Source organism: Alligator mississippiensis, chromosome 11 (assembly GCF_030867095.1).
Source record: "Alligator mississippiensis isolate rAllMis1 chromosome 11, rAllMis1, whole genome shotgun sequence".
Taxonomy (NCBI): domain Eukaryota; kingdom Metazoa; phylum Chordata; order Crocodylia; family Alligatoridae; genus Alligator; species Alligator mississippiensis.
In genome coordinates, this window is record NC_081834.1 from 31,503,076 (window position 1) to 31,530,869 (window position 27,794).

General features: G+C 45.0%; 1 protein-coding gene across 1 annotated transcript in view; it reads left to right on the forward strand.

The window, feature by feature from the left end:
- HERC1 (HECT and RLD domain containing E3 ubiquitin protein ligase family member 1) overlaps positions 1-27,794 on the forward strand; it is a 177,442-nt gene that overhangs the window by 12,861 nt on the left and 136,787 nt on the right. The window contains 4 exon segments of the mRNA XM_059714771.1: positions 17,879-17,992; positions 17,995-18,833; positions 23,078-23,173; positions 24,262-24,456. Coding sequence (XP_059570754.1) covers positions 17,905-17,992; positions 17,995-18,833; positions 23,078-23,173; positions 24,262-24,456 — 1,218 coding nt within the window. The 5' untranslated portion in view covers positions 17,879-17,904.

The window sequence follows — 27,794 nt, forward strand, 5'->3', positions numbered from 1 at the left end:
CTATATTTGGTGTTTGGCTTGCTTTTAAGTAAGCAAATACAGTACATTTTAATAATTGAACTTACCCACTCCTGCTCGTTTTTTTCTTACTTGTCATGTTCAGATGAAAATTCTTGGAGCAGGCACAACATAACTTGATTTGTGCTTAGCACAGTCGTTCTCAGCCAGGCTGCTAAGACACCCTGGGGGTGCCTCAAGGTCCTTTGAAGAGTGCTAGAGGAGATGAGCTAGGCTCAGGTTTGTCCCTGCCTGGCCAGTCCCTCACTCCCACTGTCTGATTTCTATGCAAGGAATTAAGCACAGTAATATATAAATTATTTTTTAAAATTGTGTGCTGTTCAGTTCACAAAGTTTTGGAAATGTGCCATGATTCCAAAAAGATTGAGAACCAGTGGTTTAGCCTATAAGGTCCGGATCCTGATAGGGGTGTTTTATATAGAGTTGCACCGATACATTGGTCCAATATTGGATCGGGACTGATATAAAGAAAATTGTCTGCATCAGAAATCGGTCTGATGTGGCTGATAATTTGGCCGATAAATGGCCCATGCATGCACGTAACTTGTAGGCGAGCTTGGAGAGCTGTGTCTAGGTGTTAAGTCTGTTGTAGGGGAAGGGGCGTGGGGTGGGGACAGATAAAGGCTTCCATGGTGAGGGAGGGAGTGGGCTGGGGCAGGCTCTGCCCAGCTGGGGCAGGGTGGGTGCACGACAGAGCTGTGGCTCATGGGGGGGGGCGTGGCAGGGGCTCATGCTGCTTTGCACACCCCAGGAAGACATGGGGGGGCGTGTGCCCCCACATCTGCATGGGTCAGGCTGGGGCTGGAGCTGTGCAGGGCTCTTTCTGGCAAGGGCTGGGCCAAGCCGCGCTTGGGGCGGGTGGTGGTGGCACTGGGAAAGGGGGTTGGGAGGGCTATGGCAAATTTTGGGGTAGCTGCAGCCCCCCCATGGCCACTTCCCAGCACTGCCACTGCCTGCCCCAAGTACAGCCTGGCCCAGCCCCCACTGGGTAGAGCCCCGCTGGGCCTGCAGCGGCAGCTGCCTTGCACCGGGCAGATCTGGGGGGGCACATGCCCCCCCCGCCCCCCCACGTCTTCCTGGGGTTCATGCAGTGGCGGGAGCCGCCCCTCTCCCTGTGGCCCCCCCGATGAGCCACGTGTGGCTCTGTCCTGTGCCCCACCCTGCTCTGGCTGCCTGCCCCAGCCCTACTCCCTCTTTCTCTCCCTCACCTCAGAGGCCTTGATCTACCCCCCTCCATGCCCCTTCCCTTTCCCTTCCCCTTTCACCACAACAGACTTACCAGCTAGACACTGCTCTTCAAGCTGCTGGTTTGGTCTTGGAAATTGAATCAGTATTGGCTGATATGTTTCCTTAAAAATTGGCTATTGGTATCAGTCCCAAATATCTCTGTTGGTGCACCCCTAGTTTTAGATATTAGATTTGTGCAGTATAAAGTAAAAACTTTGGAAGCATTGTACTGTCATAAAAACCGAAGGTTCAGCATCATATAATTTATGAGAAGAGGATGAAAGAACTAAGATTATTTAGAGCAACAGTACTAAATCTTTTTCCCTAGCAGGCTGGCTGGGCAGTGCCCAGTCTGTCTGTGTGCCAGTGGTCCCAATCTGGTGGGTGCTGTGGGTACCATCCATCTGTTCAGGGTTGGGGGATAGGCTGGCCCTAATGTGGCCCTATAGGGTATAGGAGCTTGACCCAGCCCTCTGGGGAAGATGGGGTATGACCTGGCCCTACAGTGGAGGGAGGGGTTGTGGCTCCGTCCCAGCCTAGCCCTGCTGGGGGAAGGGGGCATGGCCTCAATGTAGAAGTGGGGGGAGGGAGTGTGGCCTGGCTGCAGGGGACAGGGGAGGGGCAGTTAGGAGGCATGGCCCGGGTCCAACCCACAATGTGGGACTTAAGATTTGGGAATTTGGCAGAGGGCAGGGTTAATATTAGTGGCCAGTGGTCCCCTGTGACCAAATTTCTGGACCCAGGGGGGGGAGCCTGTGAGACAGATGCAATGGCTCCACAGGCTGCATTTGGCCCATGGGTTGGAGGTTAAGCATCCCTGGTCTGGAGAGGACCAAGGGGGATTTGATAACAGTCTTCAAATACCTGAAGAATTTTTACATAGAAGACAGAGAAAGACTTTTCCCAGTGGCTGTAGGGGGATAGAGCTAAGAGCAATGACCTGAAGCTGCAACAGAGGAAATCTAGGTTGGAGAGTAGGAAGAACTTTCTGATTATGGTCAAGCTTTGGAATGGGTTACCTAGAAAAGCTGTGGAATCTCCATCCCTGGAAGTTTTTGGGAGCAGGTTAGACAGTAAGGGATGATGAGATCCCGTCCAGGCCTGCTTTCCTATGGTCAGTAGAAAACTGCTCAGTTTTTATCACAGTACTTAAAAAAATGTGTAACAGAAAGAGGAGTGCATAAATGGGAATGTAAATAAATTATTACAGATTTTGAAACAATTCCACATAAGAGTCTGAAAAGATTGGGCTGTTTATAAGGAGGATATGAATCGGAGGGGGTATGATTGAAACACAAAAATAATATAAACTTTTATAAATTGCTTTTTTGGTTTTTCCATATAAATATTTTTAAATAACTTACTAATAAAGTAAAAATAATATAGGAAAATATAGAAGTGTATGCTTTCACTGAAGTGTTATTATAAGCTAATATAAGAAAACATGTTAACATGGCTGTTGCACATACTTAAGTCTTGTAGTATGGCTTCTGTGACATTAAATGTGGAACATTTTGCAATCTTTTACCGAAAATAAATAGCCTTGGCTAGAAAAGTGACTGTAGAATTGGTACTTTTTTTGCTTTAGAGATTAGTTTACCTGCATGCATTCCAGTTCATCTGCTTACCTTAAAGAATAAGAGGAAGCCTTTATTTATATTTACTCCTTTTAATACTATAGATCATTCCAGCTTCGGGTAAGTAAGGTCAGTGGCTATAGTGACCCAGCGGAATTTTAATTACATTATTTATGCAAAATGTTTTACTAATTTTAGGCAAACCAGAAAGAGCACATCATGGTTTTTAGGCTATATCTGCAAGATAATTTTAAACCAATAGCTTTGTGTCTTCTCTTTTCTATGGTGGCCTTCCAAATATTCAGACGTTTTTATGATGTCTCCCCTTTTCTCCATACTAAAGATGCTTAGTTCTCTCAATCTTTCCTTGTACAGTGTGTATTCTAGACTGTTTATTTTCTTTATCATTCACCTCTCCAGTTTCTGTGTGTACTGCATTTACCCAAAGTCCAGGATGAAGTTTTTTCCCCGCAAACAAGGGTGGGGACTTGTTTTAGATTTAAGTACTGGCCTGGGACAGGTGGTGGCTTATATCTGGCTTTGTGTAGCCTGGTTTTGAAAACTGCCAAGGATGGAGACTCTACCACCTCTGAATAACATGTTCCAGTGTTTTCATAGATCTCATAGACATTAGAGCTGGAAGGAACCTTGGAAGATCGAGTCCAGCCCTATGCCCCAAGGGCAGGAAGTCAGCTGGGATCAAAGGCTTCCAGCAATATAAGCATCCAAACGCTTCTTAAAGGAGTCCAGAGTAGGTGCCTGCACCATCTCTGGAGGGAGCCTATTACAGGCCTTGGGGGCTCAGACAGTAAAGAAGTTTTTCCTTGTCCAGCCTAAAATGGTCTTGCAGGAGTTTGTGACCATTAGACTTTGTCATCCCTTGGGGTACTCTGGTGAACGGGCATTTCCCCGGATCCTGATGCACACCCCTTATGTACTTATAGGCTGCCACCAGGTCACCCCTGAGCCTGTGCTTTTCCAGGCTGAAGAGCCCCATGGCTGTCAGCTTCTTTTCATAAGGTCTGTTCTCCTGCCCTCTGATCATGCGCATGGCTCTCCTCTGCATTCTCTCAAGCTTCTCCATATCCTTCCTGAATTGTGGAGACTACCCTCCTAGTGAGAAAATTCTTCCTAATATCTAACCTAAACTTCCCTTGCTGCAACTTGAGGCCATTGCTTTTCGTTCTGTCATCTGCCATCACTGAGAACAGTCTAGCTCCATCCTCTTTTGAACTCTGCTTCAGGTAGTTGAAGGCTGCTATTAAATCCCCTCTGTCCCCTCTTCTCTAGACTAAATATGTCCCATTCCCTCAGTCTTTCCTCATGAGTCATGTTCCCCAGCCCCCTCACCATTTTTGTTACCCTCTGCTGGACTCTCTCCAATTTGCCCACATTCTTTCTGTGGTGGGGTTCCCAAAACGAAACACAGTACTCCAGATGTGGCCTCACCAGTGCTGAATAAAGGGGAATAATCACTTTCCTTGACCTACTGGCAACACTCCTACCAATGCAGCCCAGTATGCTGTTATCCTTGGCAACAAGGGCACACAGTTGGGTCATATTCAGCTTATTGCCTGCTGTAACCCCAGATCTGTTTCTGCAGAGCTGCTGCCCAGCTACTCAGTCCACGGCCTGTACAGGTGCATGGGATTGTTTTGTCTTAAGTGCAGGCCTTTGAACTTGTCCTTGTTGAACCTCATGAGATCCCTTTTGGCCCAATCCTCCCATTTGTCTAAGTCACTGAAACCTATCCCTACTCTCCAGCATATCTACTACTCCCCCCAGCTTGGTGTCATCTGCAGACTTGCTGAGTCCAGGTGCACTCTGTCCCATCTTCCAGGTCATTGATGAAGACAACAAAACCGGACCCAGGACTGACCCCATTGGTACTCCACTTGATATTGGCTGCCAAGTAGACATCGAGCCATTGATTACTACCCTCTGAGCCTGATGCTCTAGCCAGTTTTCTATCCATCTTACAGGCCATTCATCCAGCCCGTACTTCCTTAACTTGCTTCTGAGAATGTTGTGGAAAACCACATCAGAGCCTTGCTAAAATCAAGGTGCATCACATCTACTGTTTTCCCTGCATACACAGAGCCAGTCACCTCATCATAGAAGGCAGTCAGGTTGGTCAAGCATGACTTGCCTCTGGTGACTCCATGCCAACTGTTTACCTAACCACCCTTTTCTCCTCCAAGTGCTTACAAGTGGATTCCTTGAGGATCTGCTTCATCACTTTTCCAGGGACTGAGGTAAGGCTGACTGCTCTGTAGTTCCTTGAATTTTCCTTTTTCCCTTTCTTAAATACAGGCACTATGTTTGCCCTTTTCCAATCACCTGGGACCTCTCCTGATCGCCATGAGCTTTCAAAGATGATGGCCAATGGTTCTGCAGTCTCCTCAGCTAACTCCCTCAGCACTCTTGGGTGCCTGCCATCTGGCCCCATGGACTTGTGAACGTCCAGCTTTTTGAGTAGCCCCTAACCTGTTCTTCCACCACTGAGGGCTGTTCACCTCCATTCTAAGCTGTGCTGCTTGGTGCAGCAGTCTGTGACAAGCTGGAGAACTGCAGACTTGACAATTAAAATTAGGTAGATAAATAATTGGTTGTATAACAGTAAGCAAAAAGTAACTATAAATGTATTAATGTCAGAAAGGCAAGAGGTCTCAAATAAGGCTGGGCGTGTGGTGGGACGGGTTGCATGGTGGCCGTACTCTCTGCCTGGCTGCTGCTGCCGGTCTGCCCTGCACCCACCACTAGGGGTATTGGGTAGAGAGGACAGTGGGTGGATCTCCTTGTACACCAACCTGGGATCCCTGCAACCAGGGGTGCTTGACCAGGCAGATGGTTGGGGCCACAATTGTGTAGGAAGCAGCATCTGAGAGCGCTTCCCACATGTCCCTGCGACAGGCGCTGCTTTTGCCTGCAGGGGCATGAAGGGAGCGGATTGCATTTCTGTCCAGGCCCTGGCTCTGCACTGTCACCTCCCCACAGTCCCAGTTCTGGCCCCAGCCCTACCTGCCTGTCCCGCTCCCGGATGCCGCTTTTCCCCCTCCCCCCACCCATCCCATTCATCTGACTGCACATGCCCTGCCCCCACAGGTCTCAGGCTAGTCTCCATGGACCCCGTCTGCTCTGTCTAGTGCCCCTGGTGGTGGGTGCGGGGCAGATGACCTGGGGCCAGATAGGACCAATTGCCTTCCCCCCAGCCCTCCACAGCTCTCTGAAACTTCTTAAGTGGCCCTCCAGCCCAAATAATTGCCCACCCCTGCCCTACCCTGTTCTTCAGCTATTCTAGGCTGCTTATTTTCTTTTTTATCCTTGCTGCCAACTACGCTTGTCATTTGGTAGCTGACCTAATTTATGAAGACTGAAGTAAAAAAGGCATTAAATACTTCAGTCTTCTCCACATAATCCATTATTAGATTACCTTTTGCATTTAGTAAAGCACCAACACTTTCCTTGGTCTTCCTTTTGCTTTAGACATACTTGTAGAATATTTTTTTTATTGCCTCCTTATTACATTTTTTTTCTTAAATCTCTTGCTGGTTGTATTTTATATCTTGCCTTTAACTGCAGAAAAGAGGAAGTTGGGGGTGGTGATGATGGATTTAATTGATGCAGACCACTTGGGACTCTGGGAGATTTTGGAAGAAGCTTCAGTTTGTGAGTCAGTTTGTTACTGTTAGTGTCCAGCTTGAGTTATGCTTCCACATAGGCCCCTGGTAGACATGGAAATGAAGATAAGATGGGATCTTGTGTGGGATCCCCACAATTGTGTTGCTTGCTATGTCACACGTGCGTGGCAAGGAGGTGTGGCTGTGGGATCCAGCATCAGATCCGATCAAGCCTTATTGCTGGTGCAGGGGGAGCCTAGGATCACAATCCTGGGTTCCTCGTGCATTGCCAAGTAGCAAGCTCCTGCTTCTGGGAGCCGCATCAGCTGTTGGGTCTTCCAGCCACAGGAGTGTACCCTCTGCCACTACAGCTGGCAGCCCTGTCAGCTGAGGGGGCTCCTAGCCATGGAGTGGGGGGGACATATGGTGTGCCCCTGCAGCTAGGTTCCAAGCCTGGCCACACGTTCAATTAATGGCATGATAGGAGCCAGCTACAGATTTACTACACACTTTTTGTATAATAACTTTATGGCTTATTTCTTGTTTCATTACACCATTACTTATATTAATATGCATCAGGGTGACAGTTTAAGACTGGTTAATCACATCTTAAATGTAATGTGTCAGGGGCTTTAGAGTTCTCTAGTTGCTTGCTTTTGGAGTCCTGTTTGATCTACCAGTGTCTGTTGGAGACAGAGAGGAATATGGCTCCAAATAGGAGCCTGGACAGATCCAACCCTAAGAGGCTGAAGTCACCATGATTTGTCACCAGTTCAGCCAGTAAAGACTTAAAACAGAAGGAACCTGTTCTGCTACTCTGGTACCCATGTCTGAAATAACTTATGCTGCACTACCTAAAGAATGCGTTCTGCTGCCTGTTACTCGAAACCCTTAGTACTAAGCACTTTGTAATTAGTATAGAGAATGGGATAGATTTGCAGAGAGAGCAGTATCTTACAGCAATGTGCCAACTATCTCTGGTATCTTAGGCTTCAGATATGCCTGTGCTAGAGGATATGGGAAGTAAGATGGGTCATTATGGTACTTGTCTCTTGTGTTGAGAGTTCTGTCTCATTTGCTTACAGTTGGAGTCTTTGGGCAGTTGAGCTTCCCCAACTACAACTACTTGAGGGGAAGAGAAGGTTTTTTAACTTAACCCAATGGAGGAGGCCCTTACATTTTGGTTCAACCAACCATTCAGGTTAAATCCTAGATCTTTCCCCCCTCCCCTCCAACCAATGAGCAATATTCATGTTAAAGTGCAAAATATTTGTCAATTCTTACTTATTTAAATTGGTAGATTCATGATTTTTATAGAATGGGATATGCTGTCTAATTTGGCATAACTTTTAAAGGGATTTTTTGCCATGCTTAATTCCAAAAGGTGAATGTTTCTAAAAGAATGTGAAACAGCCATGGTGGGTGGATGTGGTATGGGGGTGGGCGGGTGTGTGAGTGAGGGTGGAGGGGTGAGGGGATAGATTTTATATAGTTTGCCACTCCTTGAGAGGCAGTGATTCCTTGCCTACTGAAGAAGGCCCCATTCTGGATTGTAGTTGGATTCAGCCTAATACCCAGCTGTTCAGTTTTGTAGCTGTGGCCAAGAATGTTTTGTCTTGCCAGAAGGCAACAAAACTGTTCCTACTTCCTGTGGACAAAGGTCTGGTTGTAATACTGTGTTTATGTTGCTGGTTACATCAGGCTGGGTTACAGAAGTGCTTTCTGTCTATAGAAGTTGTGCTAGTTGCCACATAGAAGCTGCAACTAGTTTGAAATGCAGACACCTATTCCTTGTATGCAAATAGTATAACATGCATTGCTCCATTTGTTTCCCAGCTGATACCTTATCTAAGAGGAAGTTTTTATTCTTGTAATTAAAGATATTGTTTAGATGAGTATCATTAAGACAATGGGTATGATGTAACTGAGCATATTTTGGCAAAGCGTATCAGGGCTGAAAATGAGGCTCTTGGGGAAAGGTGCTAATCTCTGGACGTGTTTTGAAGGAAATCAGAATTGATATAAAGGCAGCTTCTTCATATGTCTCATTTCTTCTTAGACGACTTCTTCAACCAGGGCATTGCCACAGGAGGTGGAGTAGTTAAGAAAGAAAGAGTCTGTGGAATGTGAACCTTCTGAGGGATAAATAAGGTGCCTTAGATCATCTATTACATAATCGCAAAATATAAAAGTAAGCCTTGCAGCTTGCTTTTTCTCACTAGCTTCTCATTAAGTTATTTTTCTTTCAATTAAATTGATTAGGAAAAACTTGTACCTGATTGGGGGCATCAGAGTACCAAAGAAACCAAGTCTGTCTCTAATTAATTTAAAATACTATACAATATTAATTTTATTCCTTCGTGAATTCATAATATAGTAAAGGGCTGTTGCCTTTCATAGATGCTAGGGTTGGAAGGGACCTCAATAGATCATCGAGTCTGACCCCCTGCATAGGCAGGAAAGAGTGCTGGGTCTAGATGACCCCAGCTAGATGCCTATCTGACCTCCTCTTGAAGACCCTCAGGGTACGGGAGAACACCACCTCCCTTGGGAGCCCATTCCAGACCTTGGCCACTTGAACTGTGAAAAAGTTCTTCCTAATGTCTAGTCTAAATCTGCTCTCTGCTAGCTTGTGGCCATTATTTCTTGTAACCCCCGGGGGCACCTTGGTGAATAAAACCTCACCAATTCCCTTATGTGCCCCCATGATGCACTTATAGGCAGCCACAAGGTCGCCTCTCAACCTTCTCTTGCGGAGGCTGAAGAGGTCCAGGTGCCCCAGTCTCTCCTCATAGGGCTTGGCCTGCAAGCCCTTAACCATATGAGTGGCCCTTCTCTGGACCCTCTCCAGGTTATCCACATCTCTCTTGAAGTGCGGCGCCCAAAATTGTACGCGGTATTCCAACTGCGATCTGACGAGCGCCCGATAGAGGGGAAGTATCACCTCCTTGGATCTGTTCATCATGCATCTGCTGATGCACAATAAAGTGCCATTAGCTTTTCTGATGGCTTCGTCACACTGCTGACTCATGTTCATCTTAGAGTCCACTATGACTCCAAGATCCCTTTCCGCTTCCATGCCACCAAGCAGGTCATTTCCTAGGCAGTAGTTATGCTGGACATTTTTCCTCCCTAGGTGCAGCACTTTGCATTTCTCCTTGTTGAATTGCATTCTGTTGTTTCCTGCCCATTTGTCCAACCTGTCCAGGTCTGCTTGTAGTTGTTCCCTGCCCTCCAGTGTGTCCACTTCTCCCCACAGTTTGTGTCATCCGCAAACTTGGACAGAGTACACTTCACTCCCTCGTCCAAGTCGCTGATGAAGACGTTGAAGAGTATCGGTCCAAGGACCAAGCCCTGCAGGACTCCACTGCCCACACCCTTCCAGGTCGATACCGACCCATCCACTATGACTCTCTGGGTGCGACCCGCTAGCCAATTTGCCACCCACCAGACTGTGTCGTCATCCAAATCACAGCCTCTTAACTTGTTCACCAGTATGGTGTGGGATACCATATCGAAGGCCTTCCTGAAGTCTAAGTAAACGATGTCAACCCCTACTCCTGCATCCAGGCGTTTTGTAACCTGGTCATAAAAAGAGACTAGATTAGTCAGGCATAATCTACCTGCTATGAACCTGTGCTGGTTTCCCCTCAGCATAATTTTTCCTGCCGGGCTCTCACAAATGTGAGCCTTGATAATTTTTTTCAAAGACTTTGCCAAGGATGGAGGTGAGACTGACTGGCCTATAGTTGCCCGGGTCCTCCTTCCTCCCCTTCTTGAAAATGGGGACCACATTGGCCCTTTTCCAGTCCTCCGGGACCTGGCCTGTGCACCATGGGTGTTCAAATATTCCCGCCAGTGGCTGTGCAGTGACGTCAGCCAGTGCCTTCAGTACCCTCGGATGGAGCTCATCTGGGCCTGCCAACCTAAAGGCATCCAGTTCCTCCAAGTGACTCTGCACCATCTCAGGGTCTACGCATGGTAGTCTGGCGCCCTGCTGCTGCCTCTCTACAATCCCAGTGAGAGACTTGTCTTGCCCCTCGCTTAGGAACACTGAGGCAAAGAACTTATTGAGGAGTTCAGTCTTGTCCCCCCTGTCTGTCACCAATTGTTTCTGCCCATTTAGTAGGGGCCTATTCCACCCTGGACCTTCCTTTTACTCCCTATATATCTAAAAAACAATTTCTTGTTATCCTTAACTTGGGATGCCATCCTCAGCTCCATGGTAGCTTTGGCCCGTCTAACTGCCTCCCTACAAGTGCGAGCAGAGGAGGTATACTCCTCTTTGGTAATGTCTCCCTGTTTCCACTTTTTATATACTCCCCTTTTAGCCCGTAGGCTGCTCTGGATTTCTCTGGTCAGCCAGGGAAGCCTCCTGGCCCCTTTCCCTCTTTTTCCTCGCATCGGGATCGTCTCCCTCTGTGCCCAAAGGATCATTTCCTTAAGGCACAGCCACCCTTCCTGGGCTCCCATCTCTTCAAAACTCCTACTCTGCAGTGCGTCCTTGACTAATCACCTGAGTTCATTGAAATCAGCTTTCCTAAAGTCTAGCACTTTCACCGTACTAGTTACCTTACCCACTCAACGTCTTATGATGAATTCTTTTATTTGGTGATCACTGTCCCCCAGGTGACCACCGATCTGTAGGTCCCCTACCATGTCATCCCCTGTTGCCAATATCAGGTCCAGTAAGGCATTCCCCTTAGTGGGACCATGTACCTCCTGCTTCAGATGGAGGTCCTGTACGCCAGATAGGAACCTGCGTGAACTGTGGGACTTTGCTGTCTGCGTCTCCCAGCAGATGTCTGGGTAGTTTAGGTCCCCCATGACTACCGCCTCCTTAGTTTTTATGGTCTCCGAGAGCTGCCTCAGGAGCCCCAAATCTAGCTCTTCCACTTGGTGTGGGGGTCTGTAACAGACCTCTACCACCAAATCCCTTTCTCCTTGACCCCCACGTAACCTAACCCACAATTCTTCTACTTCCTCATCCTTCGATTCCGTCTTTGTTGGGCCATCAATTAGAACTTGGCTTGAGTAACTAAAAACAGTTATTATTCAAAGCCTACCATGTGGCCTGTAGTTAATAACTTCATTTTAGATTTTATCTCCTATTTAGTTTCTGTATTGCAAAAACTGTCACTCATTACAACAAATCTACAAGTACAAAGAGCTTAACTGGTACTGACCAAACTACTCTTTTTCTTTATAAGTGATTCTGTAAGAAGACAATGAGACATGTTGATTGTAATAAGGCTGTTCTGTAAAGCAGGATGCACCCCATTTTGAGATCTTTTAAAAGAAAAATACCAGTTTGTTTCATTTTTATTAATCCCTTGAAATGACATACCACTTACAAGAACAGAAGCACTTTAAAAACTCATTCTTACATAGTAGGTGACTTCTAAGCACTTTAGGAGTTCTAGTCTGAAGCCTTAACAGAAACTGGAGCCATGCTAACTGTAGCAAGCAAAGGAAGAATAAAGTAAATGTGTCCCATTCCAAGAAGTTGAGGTTGATAGAAAGGGTCTTTAATCCATATTTGGGTTGCAAAACATAGTCAAGATATGAGACTGTGCTTTGAACCAGGACTCAGCTAAACTTCAGAACAATGCTTATGGGACCCTTGCTTCATTTTAATTAACTTAGTCATTACTATGAGAGAGGCTCGTTCATTTTTATATATTTTTTTTAATCTTGCCTTTACTTTGGTTTCAGAACAGCCATAAGCTATTAACTTTTCCAGTGCAAGAAGAAAGGGGGTAAGGAAAGAACAGAACACATGATAAAAGGACATGATAAACGATGAAAAAGTATGTGCATCTCTTCATCAAACTTTGCTGTTATGCATTGTCCTTTCTCTTTGAAGAGTGAAAATAGGAGGTGAAATGAAACCTTTATTAACTTAGGCTTGAAATGTCACTTGACCCAAAAAATTCCCACTTGCCTGGCTGCCTTCCTTTTGCTTGGATTGTTGAACCAGTGGTCAGGCTTGGCCTTATTGTCTGCTACTGTGTATTGTCTACTGCGCTGATGAAAAATGAAGGTGTTATAGAATAAGGCTGGCAATCTGTTAGTTAAGTGAAGTCACTGTGTTTGTCCTCCAGCCCAGGGGTGTCAAATATACAGTCCATGGGCCAGATCTAGCCCATGAAGCCGTATGATACGAACCGTGGATCTCAGACTGACCCTGCATGTGATGTTCAGAGCCAGTCTGGCACATGGGCTGGACCCAGTGCCACAGGCACTCAACATAGTACAGAGGGTGGGTCTGGGGTGCACAATGCATGCGGAGTCTGTGCTGGACTGGCCCTGTGCACTGGTGCCATGGCTGGTGCCAATCAGGCCATGGTGGAGTCAGTGCACAGGTCCAGTCTGGTGGAGTATGCCCCGTGTCAGCCCCCTGGCCCACATGCAGCGCACACAGCACTGGGTCTGGCCCATGTGCAGGGTGCACTGGCCCTTCTTTGGGGCTTGTTCTACCTGCTGTGTGGGGGCTGGACTTGGTGCTGTATGCTGACTTTGCACACACAAGGAGCCAGTACGCAGGGCTGGTTTGGCAGGGTGCCTCATGCAGTGCACGTCCTATGCTGGCCTGCATGCAGTGTCTCTGGCACTGGCTCCAACTCATGTGCTGCCTGTGGCGCAAGCCATGGAGCAGGGCCAATGTGTACTGCGCGCAGCACAGGGGGCTGGCTTGGGGAATGCAGTGCACAGAGTGCCCTGCCAGACTGACCCTGCATGCTGGCTCTGGTGTGGCCTGATTCAGCCTGCAGCCCAGCCCAGAAACCCTTATTTGGCCTCTGGCGCTGAATTAGTTTTACACCCCTCCTCTAACCTATTTCCAGAATCAATTTGCAAAGATAATACTTGCAGCTTTCCTGCTCTTATCTAGCTGTCAGATGTTTCTGGTTAGTTCTAGCCTGTAGTGCTTAATATTCTGGGGAGAAAAGTGTTAAAGAGAAATCTGTCAAATACCTCCTACTCCTGAGATACTAGTTTGGACTTGCAGTTGGTTGTTAAAATCCTGTTTGAATCATGGCTGTCATGCAGGCAATTCTGCAGGGTCTGGAAAGATGCCTTGCAGTCCTGGTTTTATTTTACTTTATTAAGCTTGTTTCTTTTGTGTCCATTCTGTTAAGAGAACCAAGATGCTTAGCCTGTTTACTGATATGGGGTTTGCTCTTGTGAAAGTTCAAGCAAAAACATTTAATTCCTCCCTTGTGGATTCTAAGATAGCTGAGTTGAATAACTTCATACGTGTGAGCACTTAGTGAAACATTATTGCCTGGGATCCTGGTTTTCTCAGTTGAAATATCCCAAATTCTTTTATTTTAAAAATAAATTCTCTGGTTAAAAAGGTTCAGCTGTGTCTGTACTTCTCCCCCCCCCTTGCTTTGTGGCGCTGAGCAGCCCTGATATGCCAGTGCCCTGTCCCTGCCCTGCACTCCCAAGCCACTGCCCCCCATCCCTGCTGGTGCCCCTCTCTCCAAACCCAGAGCCCCCTGGCCCTGTCAGTGCCCCTCGCTCCTGAACCCATAGCCCCCTGCTCCCAGCCCTCCAGTGTGTGAGGAAGGGAGTCCATGTGTGGGGAAGGTGCAGTGTACTAAGATTTCTGCTCCCACAATGGGACATGGAGCTGCTAGCTCTGGGTAGGAACTGGCTCCATGGCCCTCCGGACAGGACCTGGCACCACACTACGATGTTGTGGTGCAGCAGTGACAGTGATAGCGGCGTGGAGTTGTGCCCCACTGCTGCCAGGCAGACAGGGGGAACCTCACCTTGGCAGCCATGGTGGCGCAACACTCACTCCCATGCCATGTCTTCCCTCTGGGCGATGGAGGCGGGTCCTGCCCACAACTGGTCTGACCCTGCTGCAGCCTCTCACCCCGCTGTGGACGCAGAAATCTTGGGTGGGGGGGGCCATGCTTCCACCCCCACAGCCCAGTGAATGGCCTGTCGGGGGGCCCCCCCCTCCCCCTCCAAAGCATGGCATATGCTCCTTTCCCTCCTATCCCTGCCCAACACATGGCTTGGGCCCCTCTGCCTGGAAAGTTGCCAGCCTGCAAGGGGAAACCTATGGTTTCCCACTATTTTTTCTTCTTTAACGGAGAAGGTCTGTGACTTTTTCTCATTTGAAAGAGATAATGCACATTTTCCTCTGTTAAAGGAGTAAATCCACATTTTTCCACAGCAAACGGAAAACCTGGCTCCCTGATTATTACCTTACAACATACCACAGCTTAAAGTTTCAACCTCTGTAACTGCTGATGTCCTACAGTTTAGGATTCAGCCTGCTTAGACATAATAAATCAGGGGTGTTGGTTGTAGCCATGTTGGTTTAAGGACATGGGCAGACAATGTTTTTTGGGTAAGTGTAATATCTTTTATTAGACCGACTAAATAGTTGGGAATTTTTTTTGCAAGCTTTTGGGCACAAAAATAGATGCACATATTGAGCAGTGCTGAGCTGTGGGATCACTATGGCTTGAAATGCTGTTGACTCTGGTGGGTCCCAGCTCACTGAACTGTAGGATAAATCATGAGCTTTTGCCTTGGACTAATATCATTTAAAGTTCTTATTACCTAAAAATAGGTGCCAAAGTACTGCTTAAGAAGTGTGTTTATGGAGTACCTGTGCTAAAACTTGCAGCAATTTTAAAAAAGGTAACATGCATCAATTTTTGATTAACTAAGAATAGGGGTACTATGTGCAAATTGCTACAGCCATGTTTAATTTCAAGGGTATTGTTTTCAAATTTGGTTCTCTCTTCCATATACTTAGAGACAGAAGGATCTGACAGTAAAGAGAAGGGGAAGGGGAAAAAGTTGGGGGGAAACGGAGCAAATTCCCCTCCCTGCAATTTATTTTTTCTGCTATTGCAGTGGGAGGGGGACATATTCAAGGCAGCCCTCCAATAACTAGTTTCTGTACATGGGAAATTATAACAAATTAATACATTTTCCACATATAGAATCTAATTGCGGAGGTGGGGGGTTGTTTTATAATCTGGTTTATTTTCTATTCAGGTATGTTCAGTACTAATGAGAGCCCAAATGTCTTTCAAATAATTTTTGGGTTAGACAAAATGTTAGTTTGTAAGTCTTTTAAATGTTCATGAATTTTAAAAACCTGTTTTTACCCATCAAGACCTAAATTTTGAATTAGACTGTCTGTTAGATTGTATTTGAAGTAGTAATTTGTGAAGTTTAGATTAGATTAACAGGTGAAAATAAACAGATGTAAAGAAAAATATGATCTAATATGCAATTACAGTTTTGTAGCCCTGCTCTGCTTAAGAGAGAAACTGTATAGGAAGAAATCTCTACAACTTAAAAGGAATAATACCATGCATCACTGTACTTGATAAAAGACCCCTACCCAATAATTGTGCTTTGTTTGTCAGACAGGAGGCAGATAAGTAAATCATTTTGGCATACTGTAGATCTTAAAGATGAATTGATCATCCAGCTAACTCTCTTTGTTCAAAAGAGAGCAGAGTCAAAATGAATATGACTGTGTTCTTGCTACAGCTAAGATTGTGTAGTTTCTTTGGAAAGAGTCCTCTGAGGCATTCGTTTTATCCTTTTGTACCCCAAAACAAGTGTTTTGATGTTTTTAGCCATATCTCACTCCCTAAAGGTACAAAAAGGAAAGTACTTAATAATATCTAATATTTATTATTTGAATATTCATTTTTTTACTTAGAATAAATGTTAAATCTCAATATCCCACTGATAAATACAGTACAACCCATGTAATATGTAAGTCTTAAGTTTGATGCCAAGCTCTTTTTGCTAGCCTCCACTGAAGCATTTGTATGCCACTGTTCTTTACACATGTGCTAAGATTCTCATTCTAGAAATGAGTGACTACTTCCATTGACACTATGTCCAGTAGTAAAATTAAGCCTGTTGATTTTTTCTGGGTTATGCCTTTAGTTGTGATATACTTTTAGACTGAATTAGTGTCTCTGGCAATTGTCATACTTAGTTTGCCACTGCTACCCCAGTTTACTGTTTTGTTTTGGGTTTTTTTGCTTCAGTAATATCCCAAGTTTAAAGAATCACGGAATACTTGTTTTGAGAAAAATGCATAGTTATATAATTCTGTTAGCCTACCACACACACAATATACCTATATGATAATGAATGTAAAAACTTTTTGTGCATCTGATCATTTATTCCTTTTACTCTCAATATGTATGTCTTGAAAGATGCAAGTTTTGTGTAAGGCAAATGCAGAGTATTTGTGTGATTCTGCATGTAACGTTTGCCTGTCTTTTTGCTGTCTTGTCTTACATTGATGGTATTACCTTGCTTGTTTAAATCCAAGGCAATTTTTTATTCCCCATCATTTAACATGGCGCCGGGGGGAGGGGGGGAGGGTCGGGTCCCTTGTCTTGGATTTCAGTACATGTGGGGGGCAGGCAGCCACTGTGGCTCTTGACTGTAGCCCCTTGAGTTGGAATTGGAGTCAGAAATGCAGTTTCTGTCTGCCCCCTTGCCACCACTTACCTTCTGGCTTTGGTTCCAGCCTGGCTGTATAGCAGTGAGGCCAGGCTTTGCTGGAGCCATGTACTCTGTACCCCAGGCTGGAGTGGGCTGGAGCCAGGGCTGGAGGGTAAGTAGTGGCAGGGGAACAGGTGGGGTTGGGGCCAAATGCTGGGGAAAGCAGGCAAGTGGATGGGACCAGGTGCCAGGAGGCACACACACATATGGGGTACAGGTCTCACAGCAGGGGCAGGCACTGGGAGGGGGAGGGATTTGGGGAGGTGTCTGGCAGGCGGTAAGAGGCAGAGGTGAGACCACTTGACTCCCCTTATGCCTGCCACTGCTTGACTTGCTGCAGCAGTTGGGGTGGGGAGTGAATTTAAAACAATTCCCCAATAATTAGATTATTTACATGTATACAATTTGTTAATAGTTTTCCATTTTCCATGTATAGAATCTAATTATTAGAGGTAGTCTTAAATTCAGAGTAATCTTGAATTTAGTTAAATATGGTACTTTGATTCTGAAGTAGGTGATGGTACACATTTTATATTGTAACTTCTTACAGTATATTGTTAGGGAGCCATTGAGGTGTGCTTTCAAGTGAGGATCAAAATTAGTCTGCAAGAATTCTGTGCATATTTCTACACTGTAACATTTTGACATCTGGTGTAACTGGTAGGAAATCTGGTATAACTGATAGGAACTCTAATGGTGTAACATCAGGCAACCAATTCAGTAATAAGTGCTTGACTTGCCATTTTCCAGTTGGTCTAATAAAAGGTATCATTTTGGAACCAAGAGTTCTAGTTTTTTGTATGACTTTAAGCACCAACTATTAGAAAACAGTTCCTTTATTATGATGGATGTTTCAATGTGAGGTGTCAGTAATGTGAATGACTTCGTATATATCTATTTTTATTCTTTTTATTTTTGGATCTCTAGGACTAATGGCAGAAGAATAAACAAACATGGCAGCTATGGTTCCACCAGTGAAGCTGAAATGGCTTGAACATCTAAACAGCTCTTGGATCACAGAAGATAGTGAATCTATTGCGACAAGGAGGGAGTGTCTGTCTTGTATTCTAAATTAGTCAGCAATAAGGAAGTAGTACCATTGCCCCAACAGGTTCTGTGCCTCAAAGGGCCTCAGTTGCCAGATTTTGAGCGTGAATCCTTATCCAGTGATGAACAGGACCACTACTTGGATGCCCTTCTTAGCAGCCAGCTGGCACTGGCTAAGATGGTGTGTTCAGACTCTCCATTTGCTGGAGCACTTCGTAAACGTCTACTTGTGTTGCAGCGAGTCTTTTATGCACTTTCTAATAAGTATCATGATAAAGGCAAAGTGAAACAGCAACAGCATTCACCAGAAAGCAGTTCTGGATCAACAGATGTTCATTCTGTCAGTGAACGTCCCAGGTCAAGTACAGATGCGCTCATAGAAATGGGGGTTCGGACTGGACTAAGCTTGTTATTTGCACTACTGAGACAAAGTTGGATGATGCCTGCATCAGGACCTGGCCTGAATCTTTGCAATGATGTCATCCACACTGCAATAGAAGTTGTGAGCTCCTTGCCACCTTTATCTCTAGCAAATGAAAGTAAGATTCCACCAATGGGGCTGGATTGCTTATCACAAGTAACAACATTTCTTAAAGGTGTAACAATTCCCAACTCTGGGGCAGACACTTTAGGTCGTAGGCTAGCTTCTGAGTTGCTGCTTGGTTTAGCTGCCCAGCGTGGTTCTCTGAGATATCTTCTTGAATGGATAGAGATGGCTTTAGGTGCTTCGGCTGTAGTAAACACCATGGAGAAAAACAAAATGCTGCAGAGTCAAGAAGGAATGATCAGTTTTGATTGCTTCATGAATATATTAATGCAGATGCGACGATCTTTGGTATGTATGCAAAACTTGCATTTGAAATGTGTTAATTAACAGCTTCAAGTAAAGCCAAATTAAAATAAATGTATTCTAATTTGACCTTAAGCTGAATGGGATGTGGCAGCTTTTAATGGTATTACAGTTGTTTTGAAGATGTTAGAAATTGAATAGGTAATGTCTAGAATGAACCTGTTGGAATTTCATTTCTATTACCAAATCTTCTAACCCAATAAAATAGCAACCCCCCCCCCCCCGTCATCCTCCTTGGAATTGCCACTTTTGTTTTTTATGGTATCAGATAGGTTTAAAAAGTATCAAAGACATACTGTATAACCATGTTATCTGCTTTTAGGTATAATTTTATTCCAAAATTATAGTGAAAAGTACAGAACTTGGTTCTGAAGCTTGCTTTCTATTTGACTTGCTCAGTATTCAGAGTTATGTATCATGACGTTTTACCTGCCCACCTCGTTCATGTGAACCTCTGTTGCCTGAAATACTGTGGATTCTTCACAGTCTGAAAATTATCTAATCAATTTCACTACTGCTCAGAACTTTATACAGAAAATTGTAATAAATTCTTGTTGCATTGTGCTCTTAACACTTCCTAGGGAGAGATTCTTCCTCACCACTTGTGAACATTCTTTAAACCAGTGATTCTGAACTGGGGTGGTGCAAGATCCTTTTAAGGGTGCATGGTGCCACACAATATGAAACCAAACTGAAATTAATGCTGTAACAATATTACTGTTGTGTGTGCAAACACCTACACACAATTCGCAAGATGAATCCAGAAATTTTAAATAGGAGTCCAAAGCATCAAAACATTTCTGGCCTGTCATGATGTTTCTGAGATCTTTGCAAAAGAATTGCTCTATTTTTCCATAGTCAACAAATAAGTAAAAGCTCAGACAGAGCTGGGCTTTTTTAAAGAGTGCCTTTATTCTAAAAATTTTGAGAGCTATTGCTTTTAACCCATTAAAGTCCTGAGGGGATGCATCATCACCAGGGATCCTGGTTTCTCTGTTTGCCAAATTCTTTGATTTAAGAAATACCAGTCTTATTTTAAAAACCCTAAATCCACGTTTTTCTGTGATTGAAATGAAACTCTGTATGTGCTTGTGTGTGTATGTGTATCAGTTCAACACAGGGGTGTAGGTTGTAGCCCTGCTGGTCTAAGGACATAGGCAGACAAGGTTCTTTGGTGAATCTGATATCTTTTATTAGACCAACTTAAATAGCTGGAAAACAATTATTAAGCAAGCTTTCGGTTCAAAAACCCTTCGTCAGGCTAAGGAAGTTTCAGCAGTTGGTGTGTGCTCTTCCTAGATGGAATGAAAAGTAAAGAAGCCAGAGGCTGGTCTCGTATGCATACAAGACAGGTAGTCAGTGAAAATGTAGATTGAGGAGTCAATGGGTGAGAGAGGCGGGGGGGGGGGGGGGGGAGAAAGCCTAGCTTGTCTCTCATCCATTGACTCCTCAGTCTACATTTTCACTGACTACCTGTCTTGTATGCATGCCAGCCCAGCCTCTGGCTTCTTTACTTTTCATTCCATCCAGGAAGAGCGCACACCAACTGCTGAAACTTCCTTAGCCTGACGAAGGGTTTTTGAACCCGAAAGCTTGCTTAATAATTGTTTTCCAGCTATTTAAGTTGGTCTAATAAAAGATATCAGATTCACCCAAAGAACCTTGTCTGTCAGTTGAACACAATGTTTTACTGATATATTTACAATTTGCAAGCAATTTGAGACACTGTAGGCTTCCAATCAGTATAATAAAATAAATTCTAAATACCTATATATTTTCACATTTTGATTTTGTTTTTTTTTTTTAATTGTAGAAAATCAGAGCTCTTCCTACCCCTTTGCTCGCTAGGTTGCAGGTCCAGCTGCTGCTGTTCCCCATGCTGTTTTGCGGCACTGAGCAAGTCCTTGATATGCCAGTGCCCTGCCCATGCTGTTACCCCTTACTCCCAAACCACAGATGCCCCCTGTCCTGCCCCTCATTCCTGACCCACAGCTTCCCCCTGCCCCCAGCCATGTTGGTGTCCCTTGCTTCCAATCTGCAGTTCCCTGTCCCTGTCAGTGCCCTCACTCCTGACCTGCAGCTCCCTGCCCTACCCCCCCAGCCTGCTGTAGGGGGCCTCCAGCTGCTCCCTGGCCTGCCCAGCCCAGCCCTATGCAGGCTCACAGAACTCCAGCATGGAAAGGGGGTGATGGTCCTTCAGGGATGGTGGGGAGCTGCATGGCCAGGCCACTGGGGACCAGGGCCCGTGCTCTTGGGGGCAGGGATGACTTTGTGGCTGGGAGATACTGCCTGAATTGGAAGGTGGGTTATGACCAGGCCACCTGGTGCAGCACAGGTGCTACAGACATCTCCTCCTTCTCCCTGCAGCCCGCACCAGGGCTGGGCTCGCTCAGTGCCGCCTGCATGAGCAGAAGCCGCCACAGCCATTGCAGGCAGGATGGAGACTTCCTGGAGTCCCTCGCCCTCCTCTAGCTTCCTGCAGCATGGTCCTGGTTAGAGCCATGCCCAGCTTCATACTGCTGCATCAGTCCTGCCAAGTGTACTGCAGTCCCAGCCGCAGCTGGCAGTGCAGGGTAGTGTGTAGTGCCCCAGCCGCTGCCTTTGTGCCATGCAGTTTCCCACCCCTCTTGAAGGACCCCCCACCCCCCTCCCCCACTATTGAACTGGGTTTGCCAGTGGCACTGATCACTGCCTCAGCCCTCCTGCCCTATTTCAGCCCTGGCGGCTGGATTTCTTCCCCTAGTACTGGCAGGCACCCCCCCCCCCCACACACACACTGGCTGTTCCACCAACCTTCCTGGCTGTATGCTGGCCATATGTGTGCACACAGGCACATATGTGGTACCCTCTGCCTCCATCACGTTCCCCCTCTGCAATGGGAAACTTGCAGTTTCCCATGGTATTCTTCTTTAAAGGAAAAAACCTGTTTTTCTGCAGCAAACAGAAAACCTGGATCCTCGTCACCAAGAACTCTACTAGCTTAACACCCCCACCTGAACCCTCCCAACCTAAATTATTAAACTATTTTTAAATAGATTAAAGAAATGGGAATTTATTTTTTTAAAACTGAATAAGTCATATAGGCTGCTGACAGTTGTGGACAACCCCTCTCCTCCCCCCCCCCCCCCCCCCCCCCCCAAAAAAAAAAAAAAAGGAAAAAAAAAGGCATAATACAGGAAGAAGCAGCCTGTTAGTTTGACTCGGCTGTGCAGCGTCTGTCTAGATCAGGTGCTTCAGTGAGGCTTTTTGGTGCTTTTATCTAATAGCTGATTCAATTTGCTGTTAGATAAGAGCCAAAAAAGCCCTGCTAAAGTGCCAGATCTATGCACATGTTGGGTGAGCCAGGTGCAACTAACTTGATGCCTTTTCTGGGTATGCCTGGGCTCAGCATGGGGGTGCATGGAGTTTAAAGTAAAGCACCTTTTTTTAAATGTCTGTAAGCAGCCATAAAGGATTTTTTCCCCATTTAAAAAATAACAAATTTCCTATGGAAAACACTATCTGCATTCATGGTCACCCTGGTAGTATAGTTGTATTGAAGCTTGTATTTAACTTTGTTGAAGAAAATTGAGCTAACTGAATTAGGGTAGATCTAGTGCTTTATTGAATGACTTGTATAAACTCTGAATCAAAACAAGTGCTGTGAAATGCTTCACTGATTACTGCTTGTCTAACAGATCCTCAACTGTGTGTTACAAAAGTTCTGTTGAAATCAATGGGTTTTTTCTTTTTTTTTCCCCCCAAGATGCTTTTTGGGTGGAAAATATTTTTTGGTGGAAAGTAAGTTAGTGTGTGTGGGGGGGGGGGGGGGGGGGGGGGGGGGTGCGCTTGCTTGTTTTTTAATTTTCAGTATAAAAATATAATTGGAAACTTTCAAAGCTTTGTACAGAATAATCTACAACTTAAGTATTCTAACACACAAACACTTCAAAATCATATTAAGGGAAATTGAAACTTAGTGTTAAGGATTAAATTGCTAAATTTCAAAAAATGAATAATTAAAATATAGTCCCAAAGTCTTATTTCTCATGTTGTAGTTAGTTGTTAGAAACATCATCCAAATAATTCAGTTTATTAGTAGAAATGGCTTAATTTTTTTTCTATTGCTTTTCAGAATAAATTTATTGCACAACTGTAAGAGCAAATGTATTGCATATTTTGTTTAAATGTGCTGTTGACAAATGGGCTGATCTTTTTTTACAATATCAACGATATTTTTTAAATTATAGGGATCATCTGCCGATCGAAGTCAATGGAGAGAACCAACAAGAACATCTGATGGTTTATGTTCCCTTTATGAAGCAGCTTTATGTTTGTTTGAGGAGGTATGTCTTGAAATGAACCTAGAATTTAAGCTAATTTCACTTTGCATTGTCACTTTTATATTTGTTTAGCTTAATAGTATTTTTTTAAAGCAAAACTACGAATTTTTCAGTCATTCTTGAGATGATCAGTTGCTTTACAAACAATTGAACCAGGCCTCGGATCTACCCTGTAAAGAAGGGAACAAATCCCCATTTTACAGATGGAAGACTGAGTCACAGTGAAGTGAAGTAACTTGACCAAGATCATAATACAGCAAATCTATGGGATGACTGGGCCTAGAAAGATGTCTTTTGACACCCATTCCTGCATTCCAATAAACCTCAGAAAACATGAAGGTGGAATTATTCAGAATATAAGATTTAAGATTAGTTGAGGATTTTTTGTGATATGTTTTTAATAGCTCAGCTCTTTAGTTGGGAGAGATGTTCGACAGTTTTTCAGGCACAAAGTAGTGTTCTTCAGGTCTGGGGAAGAAGCAGCCCCAGGCTTACCTTAATAATAGTGGCTTGTGTTTCACTCCATGTAAATGAAAACAGTCACTTAAAGGATAGAGAATAGCTGTAAAGTAGGAGCAAAGAGATGTTATCCAAAGTATGTGCAAAACAAGGAAAACACAGTTTAATTGATAACTTGATCATATAGAACAAGGGTAAGCAACCTTTTCTGTTTGCAGGCTGGAATGATCCACCCCAAGCCAGAGGTGGGTGGATGGGTGGTAGAACCCTGCCAGAGAGGCTGCTTGTCTCCCTGGCAGCATGGGGAGAGCATCTCACAGCCAGTGTTCGCTAATGTTGTCAGAACCTGTGCTGGCTCTGAAGGTTCTGTGGGTGGCATCTGGCCTGTGGGGCACAGGTTGCTGACCCTGGGTGTAGAAGAACTTAGTTTGGCCTGTGCCTGCTTCTTTCCCCATAAAACATGTCATACTTGCTTCCTGTATATTTCTTGGACTATGACAGCTATGCAGCACTCTAACCCTGCTACAACATAGATTTAAGATTACTCAGTTAGTGTGTATGATGAATTGGAATTAATTATGCTCTAGTTTAGCTACTTTGTGGACATCTTTTTTTTTTTTTAATTTCAATAGGTTTGCCGAATGGCATCAGACTACTCTAGAACATGCGCCAGTCCTGACAGCATACAAACGGGTGATGCTCCCATTGTTTCTGAGACTTGTGAGGTATATGTTTGGGGTAGTAATAGCAGCCACCAACTGGTGGAAGGAACACAAGAGAAAATACTTCAACCCAAACTAGCACCAAGTTTTTCTGATGCACAGACAGTGAGTGATATTTTTTTTTTGTAGTGGTATCTAGTGTAATGTAAGAGTTAACTGGCAAGTGTCTTATTCTGTTTAAAGTACAAAAACCTGATAAACTTGTATATATCTTATATATCTATAAAGATTTTTTTGAGATTATTAGTATCAAGTCTTATATTTAAAAAGAGTAAATTATCTGGAATATCGTAATTGTTTGTGCTTCCATAGGAAAATGTGATTTTTTTTTTTTTTAATTTTATTTAATTTATTTATTTTTTAATTCCTAACAACAGGTTACACACACATCTATATGTAGAGCAGGGATGGGCAAAATACAGTGTATGGACTGGTTCTGGCTCACCAACTGATTGTATCCAGCCCATGGTTTGGCAGTTGCAAAGTTATAGGATCTGGTCCATGGGAGCTGATGGCTGTAGCCGCTGTGTCGTGCTGGGTGGGTTGGCATGTGCCAGGCAGGAAGGCAGGCATATCCTGGTCCCATATGCAGCTTACACCAGCTCCCACCCTGTGTGCTGAATGCAGAGCCAGGTGTGCGCCGTCATTAGGTGTGGATGCTGACTGTAGGTTCCCGCTGGGGGTCGGGCCAACTGCCCTGGACCACAGCTGGCATGCTGATGCAACAGTATCACAGTGGACATGGGCGGACAACCCAATCCCCAGTGGGAAGTTGCCGGCTGTGCCTGGCGCTGATGTCTGTACCTGTTCAGTGCTGCTTCCAGCACATGGGGCGAGAGCTGGTATAAGATGTGGGGATGTGCTGTAGGTGTGGGACAGTTAAGGGAAAGGTGGGGGTGGGGAGCAGAGAGAGGCGGCAGCTAGTGCTGGGTGCCAGGCAAAAGCAGGACCCAGTGGCGGGCATGTTCACTGCTGCCGGGGCCCTTCTGGTTGCAGCTGCCCAGAGCCCACTCTGGGGCTGTCCTGTGGCTTCTCCCCACCACCATGTGGACCCAGGGCAACCTGGAGGTAATGCAGGGCAGTAGCAGCAGGGAGTAGCTGCAGGGCAGCCCCAGTGTGGGCTCTGGCTGCTGCTGCAACCAGAAGAGCCTGGCAGCAGCAAGCGCACCCACTGCCGAGTCCTGCTTTTTCCCAGTGCCCAGCAGTGGCCGCTGCCACTCATCGTGGGCATGGCTGTTTCTTTGTTGTCCCGCTCTGCCCCCCCACAAACTGTCCCACACCTACAACACATCCCTGCAGCTTACACCAGCTCGTGGCCCGGATGCAGGAAGCAGCACAGGGCAGGCACCGATATCGGTGCCAGGTGCAGCCAGTGAATTCCTGCTGAGGATTGGGGCATCTGCCTGAGCCTCCTTGGGGTAGAGGGGCAGGCTGGAGGCTGAACCTGCTGCCTGTGCCTATGCCAGCTTCTCACCCCCCCCCCCCCCCCCCCCCCCCCCCCCCGTCCTGCCCTGCCCGCTCTTGGCCCCATCCCATTCCCACATACGGAAGTTTTTGGTGAGCTGTTGTGGGGGTGGGAAGATGCTGACCTGGCCCATGAGAGTTCTCCAAAATTCCCCATGTGGCCTGTGGGCTCAAATAATTGCCCACCCCTGATCTAGAGAATGAGAACATAACTTACTGCATTAGGTCATGATTAAGAGATGTTTGAAAGGGAGATTATTCAGGTTATGTTGATCTAAATCAAGGCGACTTAGATGATCAAGTAAAAAACCTGTTTTAAATTAGTGACTTTAATGAGCTTTTCCATTTACACTTAAGTTTTTTTTCTAAAGAAGGGTGCATTCTCATTGTTAATATAATCATCAAAGGATGTAGATTTACAACTAAATACAGTATTTACACTGGAGTTGATATGTTCTTCTGTTACTTTGGAGGGTAGACTCCAACTGCATGCATTTTATTTTAAGCAATCCTCTATTGTGCCATATCTGCAAAGCTTGGCTTTAAAAGTAAGATTTCTCCCTGATTTTTCTTTATACAGAAAAACATGCTGCCTATAACTCAATTTTTTTAAAAGCTCATTGTTTTAGGATACTGTATTTACTTTTTGTTTAAATGCTTAAGAGAATGTAATTTTAGACCTTAATTTATCGTGCATTAATGCAGACTTTATTTTAAACACATTTATTTTTAAAAAGGAAACTTCTTTATAATTTAAGCAACAAAAAACAAATACCAGATTTTTTTTCTAAATCATCTATTTTTATCAACCCCAAGGTTATTTTTTTAATTACTATCTTTTTTTTTTTTTTACTTGACCCTAGTTGTGGGTATGTGCTTTTGTGGGTTTTATTGATATAAGAATTTTCCAAGAAGCCAAAAGATGTTGGAGCTGCTGTTTGCTCTCTATTAATAATTTTCACATGAGATTTGCTTAGTGTAAAAGTCTGAACAGGACTGTCTAACTGCTGGCACAGCATGCTCAGCTAGCTTTCTGAAAATCAAGCTGCAGTATGTTCTTTCAGCTTTCAGTCACATTCTATAGTCACAACTTAGCACTTTTGTTGATGGATGACACAAAATAGAATAGTTTACTCTTCTGTTGCTTTATTGGCTTTGCATTGTTGACTTAAGGTAAAAGCTTGTGTTTGGTCACTACACAGAGAGATGATAATACTGTAGTGCAGATTCTGCAATAATTCCTAATGAATCAATTGGATTTTAATGTACCAAAGGACTTCAGGTTCAGGTTTTGCAAGGCAGCCTTATGAATTAGCATAACTGCAGTGTTAGCAAACATGCTTATTGTTTGGATTACAAGTCAACCTTTTTCACTTCAAAACATAAACATCACTTCAGGTGGCAGGGGTTCAATCCATACTTGCAATAATATGGTAATATTATACAGACCCTTAAAGGCCACAATGGCTGGATATGATACTAGGGGAGCAGATAGTCCTGTACAGCACCCTTAAGGACCAGCTGTTGTGGCCCCACAATCCAGCTGTTGTATCCCTTAAAGGTACCACACAGGACAATTACCTCTGGCATGGCAGATTCACGATGTTCATAGAAGGGCCAAAGTAGCTGAGTGAACTACCTTGCAGTTCCCAGGATCTCCTTGGTCTGCTTCACTGCAAACTAAGATATTAATCCTTCATTAGGGAGCTAGGAACTGGGCATGGAAACAGACATCACCTTTGTGCCACCATCATTTTTATGGCGTCCCCTGGAGTGACATATCTGTGTTAGCAGGGAAACTTGGGCCTTCGGGGCATGCATGTCTGTAAGTAGGCATTTCTTGCTTGCTAACATGCCCCTGGCAGCATGCAAGGGAACCCCTCTGCAGGGGATTTCCCTGCATGCCTCTGCATGTATGTGTGCGCGTGGTGGGGGGAGATAGGGGAACGACACATGACTGTCATGGTGGGGAGGGCTTC